The sequence below is a fragment of the Artemia franciscana genome, chromosome 14 (genome assembly GCF_032884065.1).
Source record: "Artemia franciscana chromosome 14, ASM3288406v1, whole genome shotgun sequence".
Taxonomy (NCBI): Eukaryota; Metazoa; Arthropoda; class Branchiopoda; order Anostraca; family Artemiidae; genus Artemia; species Artemia franciscana.
In genome coordinates, this window is record NC_088876.1 from 23,252,577 (window position 1) to 23,262,261 (window position 9,685).

General features: G+C 36.9%; 1 protein-coding gene across 1 annotated transcript; it reads left to right on the forward strand.

Moving 5' to 3' along the window:
- Positions 1–4,047: 4,047 nt before the first annotated feature.
- Positions 4,048–5,901, forward strand: LOC136035468 (membrane-associated tyrosine- and threonine-specific cdc2-inhibitory kinase-like). Its single transcript, XM_065717282.1, has one exon. The coding sequence runs from the start codon at positions 4,075–4,077 to the stop codon at positions 5,779–5,781; it is 1,707 nt and encodes a 568-aa protein (XP_065573354.1). The 5' UTR covers positions 4,048–4,074; the 3' UTR covers positions 5,782–5,901.
- Positions 5,902–9,685: the final 3,784 nt, after the last annotated feature.

Sequence of the window (9,685 nt, forward strand, 5' to 3'; positions counted from 1 at the left end):
TGTGGCTGCTGGAAATAACTTTGTGGGACCCATCATTCATACCACAATTCATATGGGATTGAATGTGTAGGTTTTTCTTCCCAAGGTGAAGAGTCTTGCATTTTGATACACTGCATTCAAGCATTCAAATATTAGTTCAGTGAGTGAATGCATTGAGGTCCAGTTGGGTTGACACAATATAATATTTTCCACTGTGTCTGTACAATCAATAAGTTTTAAATCATCAGCATATATATATATATATATATATATATATATATATATATATATATATATATATATATATATATATATATATATATATATATATATATATATATATATATGTTTACCTAATACTGTGCCCTGGGGCACTCTATTTCCAAAAAGAAGAGAACTTTGAGATAAATGCTCTATCATCCTTGTCAAATATTTTAATCATCTGTTTCTGATCTGTTATGAATTGCATGACCCGCTTAACCACATCCTCATTCACCCCAATAGCTTGGAGCTTGATTTGAAGTTTTTTATGGCAGACTTTTTCAAACACCTTTACCAAATATAGTAGTATGATGTCAACAAGGAAGTCCTGGTTTAGAAGACTGGTGACATAATTGTAAGAATCACTTCAGCCAACTGACCAGACCTAAAGCCATGCTGACCTTATGAGAATAGTTTATGGGTTGTCAAGGGTTTTAGAACTGCAGTGTTAAAAATTTCTTCTTGTAGCTTCCTGACTGTAGAGGCTATACTGATTGGGCAGTTATTACTTTCGTCCTTTTTGGCACCACCCTTGTGTGTGGAGGTTATGTGGGGCATGTGTCAATCTGCAAGATACACTTATCATCAAGGGTAGAAGCCTTGAGTGCACACCATCAGTTTCCATGGATTTATTTGGGTTCAACTTTTTTTTCTGGCATGTCTCTACATCTATCTTATTGCATGTAATTGGGACATATGGTTTAAAATGGTGTAGTTGAATGGGTCTAGAAGAGATGATGATCAGTTCTATAGCACAACCATTATTAAAACTTGTTGCAAATGTTTTTCCAATGGTAAATAGTAAACCAAAACCTTGATTCTTATGTAGGGGTAACCGAAAAAATTTGTAACAAATATTCCTTCTATTAACCAATAAAAAAAGAGTTAAAAAGGAACAGAAATACATTTAAGAAAGAACTTCCCATAAAACATTTTTGTCAAAGAGCTGCATTAAACATAAGACAACTGGAAATAAAGTCAAATAATGGCTCAGTTTTGAAACAAACATACATTACTATTTATAAATAGTGAAACCAAAAAAGAACAGAAATAGCAACAAATAATCAAGTCACATCTAAAACAAACAGAAATTACCGCAGACAGGAGTAGGGCTAACACCCTCCAGCATTGTAAAGACTAAAAGTCATTTGCAGGTTACTGAAAACAAAATGCAGTTTAAATGTTTCCTCTTTTATAATGTTAATAAATGTAAACTTTCACAGACTTTCATAAATAAATTTCAGTGCTTATATTAAATTGTTAATGTTATTACAAATAAAAACTCACAACTCAATCTAAGAATATTTTTAGTAAAGTGCAAGTTACTAGTCTATTCAAGGCAATAGGGGTGTTAGAGCTCTACCCCTGTTTATAGTAGTGTCCTTAGGGTTGCACCTACTTATTGATAGCAATTTATTTTTGTTTGAATTAGTATTTGACTGTTTCCACTCTTCTTGGATTTAATGTAGCTCTTTAGTTATTTTTGAAAAACTTCTTTTGTGGATTTTTTTTAATGTAATTTTAAAAAAGGAGAAAACGTCCATATGTATGGTAGACAATATACCTATACATAAGAGAGACAGGGGAAAACTACACCCCCCAAGGTGTGTTCAAGGCAATTTTTAGGAAAGCATGTCAAAATGCAGGGGAGGCCTGAAGAAATCTTTTTCCTTTTTATGGTACTTGGTATTTACCAAGTGACATATAGCAACCGCAATTTCTGTCTGTCTGTCTGTCAGTCCTTGTTTTGCTAGTTCAGGCACTTCCAGATAAGCTAGGATAATGAAAGTTGGCAGGCATATCAGGGACCAGGCCACATTAAATTAGAAATAGTCACTTCCCTGATTCGACCATCTAGGGTGAGCGAGCAAACGAAATAGTTGAGAAGAATTTTATTAGCTGATAAAACAAGTGATTGTTCTTTTTAAGTGTGGCTTGTTGGTCTAGGGGTATGATTCTCTCTTAGGGTGTGAGAGGTCTCAGGTTCCTGGACCACCCCAATTTTTACATGAAGAAGATCTGAACTAGATACATGATCAATATAGCAATTGCTAAAAGTTGGCAGGTGTATCAGGGACCAGACCAGATTAAATTAGAACTAGACCTACGTTGCCTGAGCAACTTAAAGTGTTGCAGCAACTTTTGTCCGGCTTCGCTGAATAAAGTGTTGCAAGAGCAACACTTTGGTTTTGTTTCTTTGCTATCGGTTAAACGCTGAAGTTGTCAGCCTATCGAAGCTTTTAAAACGTTATGTTCAAAGAAGAACGCGATCAGTAATCACATAATCAAAGGCTATTCCTCAGCGTTGAAAAAAACAATAACAAAAGAATATTGAAAGAAGGGACTAAATTGACTTTGCAGTCAATTATTGACTTTGCATGTTTATCTCATGAAGGAATTTTTGTGTCAAAAAATGGACGACATATACTTTGCTCAGCTCATCAAGAGCTATCGATTGCCGTCGAAAAAAATTCTATCTGTCTTAGTTCAAAAGTTGATTTTTTTTTGCCATAGGCCAACTTTCTAATGTCACCACTTAGAAAGGATCAAAAGATAAGCTCCGATTTCTTTAGGAATGACAGAACTTTTAAAGTTTAAGAGGTACATCTGATAAAATTTCTCTACCTCAATCCCAAGTCCGAAAAAACAAATGATAAACCCAGCGGAAATCACGGCAGCACTTTCGGACCCGTGGGAAAATGCCGCTTTTTTGCTTCTGTAAATTTTTCTATTTATCACTCAAAGAAGATATATTGGCTGTGGGGCCGGATAACTGCCGCATATATTTAACACTTATAGATTTTAGTCCATCTTCAATTTGAAAGTGGTGCCTGCCTGCTTGCCTGTTAGAACGGAGCTTTGCACTCGAAAGCAGAAACATGGTTTGATGAAACGAAAGCTTGGCTGCACAACTTCAGATACTCCTCTCTGACATAGGCTACATAACTCCACTTCACTTCGCATACCATAGGCTCTGACTCGTGGACAAGCAAAAACCATCCTTTTTGGCCCCAGGCAAGAGTTCTGCGGAGCTTTCCAAAATGTAATGCCATATTCATCAATCCGGCCTGAGGTCCACACTTCCCGTAAAAACCGTACAGGTTAGACCCTTACCAGTTTCCAGGAATAAGCCGACATCGGCGGCATAGGAAAAAAACCGGGACAAAACCAGAGTGTTGCTCTTGCAACACAAATAGTCGCTTCCGCGACTCGACCATCGGGGGGGGGGGAGATGAAGGACGGTTAATTCGGAAAAACTTTTAAAAAAATGTATTTTTAACTTATGAACAGGTTTCCGTCTTAATGAAATTTGATACTTAAAAGGACCTCGTGTCTCAGAGTTCTTATTTTAAATCTTGGCTTTGGCGCTTCTGACCTTGTCACAAGTGCCTTATGAGCTCTTGGCTCTTGTTGATAAGTCCAATGCTCCTTTAAAAGCTTACTCTTTAGGGCGAACTGGGAAAATACTCTTTATGTTGACTCATTTTCAGGTATTGCAAAAGAAATGAAAATAGTAGCTTGTCTTCAGTAGTTTATCCTGGCTTTGGACCATAGGATTAACTAACCACTGGAGGATTAGAGGGATGAGGACAAGCTCCTGGTCCCTCTGAGATTACCTCTCTCAATAAATTGCACGAAAACATTAATATTGTACTTCCTTCAGTTATTAGACTCCTTGCTAGAAGACTGTTTCTGACTCGTCTCTTATAAAAGAAAGGTTAATTTAACTATTTTTCTCTAATTTTTGATTATTTTAAACAATTATATCTTTTCTTTATGCTGTGTTTGTCAAATATCAATATGCTTATTCTTTCTTCCTTTTTTAGAAGCAAAATGGATGGCTTCAAGACTCCAGGCTCAATGCCAAGACCTGTATTTTATGAAAGTCAAGGCCAACTTTCTACAAAAAAGGCTAGACAAGGACTGAAACGGGTAAGGCCTCCTAAAGCACCTGAAAAGGTACTTTCTGCAAAATTGACATCAAGTTCAAAGAAAGCCGCTGCAATTTCATTCCGCTCACAAGGTGATAGTCTCTTAGCTAGTCCATTCTATAATGAATGCACTAATGATAATTATTTGAACCAGTGTTTTGTGATTGAGTCGAAAATTGGATCAGGTGATTTTGGGGACGTTTACAGGGCAATATCAAAAGAAGATGGTAAACAATATGCCATTAAGAGGACAATTAGTCGATTTCGTGGCCTTGCAGATAGAGACCGAAAGTTGGAAGAAGTTCGTAAGAATGAAGTTATTGAACCCCATCCTAATTTGGTGCGATTTCATCGTGCATGGGAAGAAAATGATCGCTTATATATGCAATTAGAGTACTGTGAAACTAATTTGGAAGATTATGCTTATAAAAATAGTGATATTCCAGAAAGAGTAATTTGGTATTTTATGGTTGATTTGTTACAAGCTGTTAAACATTTACATGACCATGATTTTATTCACCTTGACATAAAACCTGAAAATATTTTTCTTAGTAGTAATGGAGAGTGTAAATTAGGTGATTTTGGACTTGCTTTTGACTTGAAGACTCAGGATCTTCAAACAGCTGTTGAAGGTGATGGACGTTACCTTGCACCAGAACTATTGACAGGACGGTTTACAAAACCATCTGAATGTTTTACTAAGGCAGTTGACATATTTAGTCTTGGAATGACAATGCTAGAACTGGCATGTGACCTTGATTTAAGCAATATAGCAATGCATGACACCATTGAGCAGATTCGAAAGGGGCGTATTCCAAAGACTTGTCGCCGTTATATTAGTGATAATCTGTTCAGATTTTTAAGTTCCATGCTAAATCCCGATCCTAATCAACGACCCACTGCTGATGACTTACTTAACAGTCATTATATGAAGTTTAAATTATGTCAGCGGAAATCAACTTTGATTGTAAATAAAGCAGCACGGTCAGTTATAGATTGTCTAAGAGGGATATTCTTATGGCTATGGAGTTTATTTGTTACACTACATGTAATCTGGTTTAAAGCGGAAACACCTACGCGCCAGATAATAACTCGGACTCCTGATGGGCACCCAAAACAACCAATAAATTTTCAGTTGGAGGACACCTATTCGGATGATGAGTTTCAGTCGTTCTGTAGAGGAAGTAGAGGAAGTCCAACTTCAAGCACTTCTTTTAGTTTGCCACCTCCTGTACTTCCTGTAAAAGATTCGCCTGATATTTGTAGGGTTGAAAATTCAAGTCAGAACTCATCTGTTGCCCCTCAACTGGGGAAAACGCCATTCATCATAGGTAGTGACTCACCAAGTCGTCACCTAAGTTCTACCCCAATTAAGCTAAGGACTCCAAGAAGAACTCCAATGCGTTTGCGGAGCTCAAATTCTTCAACCCCATCTTGCGATGGTAGGCCATCATTTCGTAGGCCTCAGTCATCTCTTCGTGAAGATGAAGAGTCTGGCACAAGTAGCTCACTGCTGCCTACACTCAATAGCTCAGTGCTATCAAATGCTAGCACAATAGAGCCCCGCAATTTATTAACGTCTTTTGATGCTTTTTCTGACTCTGATTAATTTCTGTTAATGATTTTGTTATATTATGGTTGCTTTGTGTTGTCTGAGCCTGATTTTATGTTTTATTTAATTTTTATAGATTCAGTTTAAATATAACGGAAGATAGGTTTGTATACAAAACTCTGTATTGCTTTAATTATTAGCTCTTGCTGTACTTGCACAAAGAGGGATAAAGGGAATTCTTTCTTACAGGAAAATTTGGTAGCTTAAACCTGAAATCAAAAAAAAAATATCTGGTACTCCTCTCTGAATTTTGATTGTTTTCCCTTTTCAATCTGACAACAAATTAGAAACTGTTAAATGTAAACAGAAAATGATTGTCTCAGTTAGTAACACTCATAGCATACTTGCATGCCACAGAAGTAAAGAGCTCATTTAAATTTTTACTGGGACAACCCTCATAAAAAGAATCATGACATTTGGGCTTATAATATACTTTTGTAAATATCTGTTGGAGAAATCCTCTTGTTTCCTTTGCAACGTTGGAATATATTTACAGCTCTTTGAAAAACTATTTTAAAGACAAATTCCACTTGTTCAATTCATTACGATTGTACCAAAGAGTTGGGATTGGACTGTATTTATTTTGTCAATACCTCAGAATTTTTAATTAGGAAGAAGGTAGTCTGATAAAGCAACATATTGGGTAAGTCATATTGAAACTGGGCATTCTAATCTATTTTTTAGAGGATCAAGATATCTAATTTTACTAGCGAAGTCAAATAAGCTAGTGTAGTGTCAATTGGGAATCTGCTTTGGGTTTAGGGAAGAATTAGATACATTAGTTCCTCCTCTGCTGCCAAAGGCGCCCAGGCTAGCCAAGAAGAGCTTTAACTTTGGTTTTCTTCGTTTTTTTTCAGGAAATTTTTTGTCAGAAGCATACGAAATTTTCACATTAAATAACATACCCTACATAGCAGTGTCATTTTCAGTCGACCGCAATCCGGCTTGTCTGAATTTAAATCAGAAATACTTGATAAAAGTATTTTTAATTTCTATATTCAATTATGTAAACAAGAAGCATTAATACCTTTCGGATTCTACTGAAATGTTTAAAGAAATGTCCTATTTTATAAAATCAAGACCAATTCTTTCATTGTCATGTCCAATTTTCACCTATATTTGCTTTGAATATTCTTTTTGAGTTTTATCAAGGCTTTTTTGACTATTAAGTCTTACAGGGAAGTTTTGGGTCTTGCTATTAATTCTCTAGTGAAAAAAAAATGTTTTTTGAGGCTATGTAACGCTGATTCAAAAGATGCTCCTTTTAATACAGCTAAACATAGTCTAGGTTATTTATAGAAGTTATTTTTTAGGTTTGAATTGAATTCACGACCCGTTGTAAATATAACGGCAAACAGAGTATAATATCAAAAAGAGAAAGACGGAAAAAGACAATTAAAACAAAATTGAAATTCATAACATAATTGAAGCAGGACAATTATTCAAATAAAACGGGATACATTTGCTGCTTTAAACTGGAGCACCATGCGTGCCCATCGATTCGTTTATTATATACTTCAATGCATCTGCCGATGGCGGTCTGCCGAAGTAGCCCAAGGTGGGAGGCCGAGGAGAAACATTGAACACCAGTAGTGAATTCGCTGGAGTTGTTTTGCTTCCGTTACCGAGGAGGTACGCCAAAAACGTGCAAGGGACAGAAAATTTGGAAGCGCGTTTCTATTATACAGTTTAGCTAGTAGCCAGTGATTAATATAAAATTCATTAGAGGGTATGCTGCCGTATATACTGGACTTCTGGCGCTGTAAATGATTTTAGTTATTTTGAGAGAGTCGCTGATTGGATGGCATTGATATTTCGTTCCTAGTTTAGAAGCAAGATCAACTTAAGTTCTTCGGGAACTGGACCCCAGTTGAATAATGTGACGACTGAATTTTCAGCATTTAAGCTTGAGATATATCTGAATATTCTCCACTCAAAATGGAAACCTTTTCCTCAAATGCCGGTACCGTATAGATGGGGTTAAAGACGTGATTCGCATAGGAAATAGAGACACATGTATGCCTTCTAACATGTAAGAGGAAACTGCTTGGGACTGTTCGTCCACGATACGATATTAAACGCGATTGGAGATGCAAGTGCACCCTGCCTTACACCACGGTGGACAGGTATGACTATCTCTGTAGTCGTTCCTTCAGGCATTTTGATTATGATGCTTAGATGAGTACTATATCATACAAAGTACAAATGGAGCTAGTACTGACCCCGCGTTTTTGAATTTTAATGAGGTGATGGACGTCGATTGTCGAATCAGAAGTACGACTGACATCATTTTTTCCACAAGTGCCTCTCCCGACTTATAAGTATCAACCAAAACTGATGACAGTGCACGAGCACAGCCTATTCCTTTCTGATACCCAAGTTGGTGTGGAGGCATATAGCATTTATCAGTATATTCAAGTGTTATCAGTTTCTAAGAAAGAAAAAAGTTCCAGTCACTGTTATTGGCTGACTTGATGAACATTCATCTAAGGGTTTTTTCTTCATAGAAACATCATAGTAAGAAAAAGGATGGAAAAAAGTAATAGTATTTGAAGTGGAGTTGTTTGTATGAATGAATTTGTATTTCAAACCCGCCATGTAACAAAAAAAGGATGGGTGGAGTAAAAGAACAAGAAAAAAGAAGTAAACTAACAAGAAAACTTCAAATAAAAAAACGCAAAACATCGGACATTCCCCAAACGGTACTCTAGATCAAATACGTACATACACAATCAGACCAGGGAGAGCTTTTACGCGAGAAGATTTTCGAGCTCGGGAAGCTGAATTAAAATATTGAGTAATTCGTGCTTATTCTCCAGGTAAGTATTTCTGGTGTAAAGAGGGAGTCAAAGGAGAAATTTCAGGCACTTAAAAAAAGCTGACCTAATCTTTAGTTTATGTTAGATAGCCGACCGTGAATTGGCAAAACATAATAAACAAATGGTAAAGCAACTGCTGAGTAAAGATGAGACAAAACTTTTCTATTAGGCTGAATTTCAGTGAAGCTAGTTTAGCGCAACTTATTTTTTAAACCCGTCGGAACGCTGTCAACTATCATTATTTGTCTACGTTTTATATTAGTTCCATATTTACACCAAAGTAGGCCTACTTCAGAGATTGAAGTAGGCTCGTAAATGAGGAACTCTGTCTTAGCAGTACTGACCGAAAAACTAACAGATTTATACCCTTCTACAAGTAACTCAGGACTCATTCGAAGTGCATGTACGTTGGTGCTTAGCATTAGTAAGTCATCGGCATAGCATATAAGGCTCAGATCAAAAAATTCAAATACAAACCCACTGGTTATTTTCTTTATAATAGTGTGGATGATAATATTAAAAAGGAGGGGGCCCAGAACCAATCCATGACTTACGTATTTTAAAAGGTGTGTGGGTGACGATAAACTCCGACAGTTTAACACGAACTGAACTATACGAGTACCTGTGTGACAGAAGGGCAACTGTATAAGGGTTAACTTCTTGGTCCAGGAGAGTTAGGAAGACCTGAGAATGGAGAACTGAATCACGTGTGGTGGAGATATCAACACTATATAAAAATTATGGGAGATCCCGAACGTGAGCTTTTGCCATTTTATTCATTAGCCGGTGCACAAACACGTTCTCTTACGAAAACCGAACTGGTATTCTTCACCTTTACATTCAAACACCATTCGGAAAGTAGTATGCTTTCTAAACCCTTACTTAAAAGTTCTCGGCACCGTCATGGGGCGGTAACTAGCGCACAGTTTAGGGTTTATCCCTTTTTTCAAAATGTTCGTAACGACACCACTACAAAAAGACTTAAGGACCGCTCCCGAGTCAAAACACATCCGGAGAAGCAGGTTGATGTGCTCAAGGTGACAAGCAGTGGCGACGCATTACGCCGGTGTTCGCTAACAAGT

What these genes read in the sequence shown, in the direction of transcription:
- LOC136035468 (XM_065717282.1), top strand. Translation starts at nt 4,075, where the DNA reads ATGGATGGCTTCAAGACTCCAGGCTCAATGCCAAGACCTGTATTTTAT.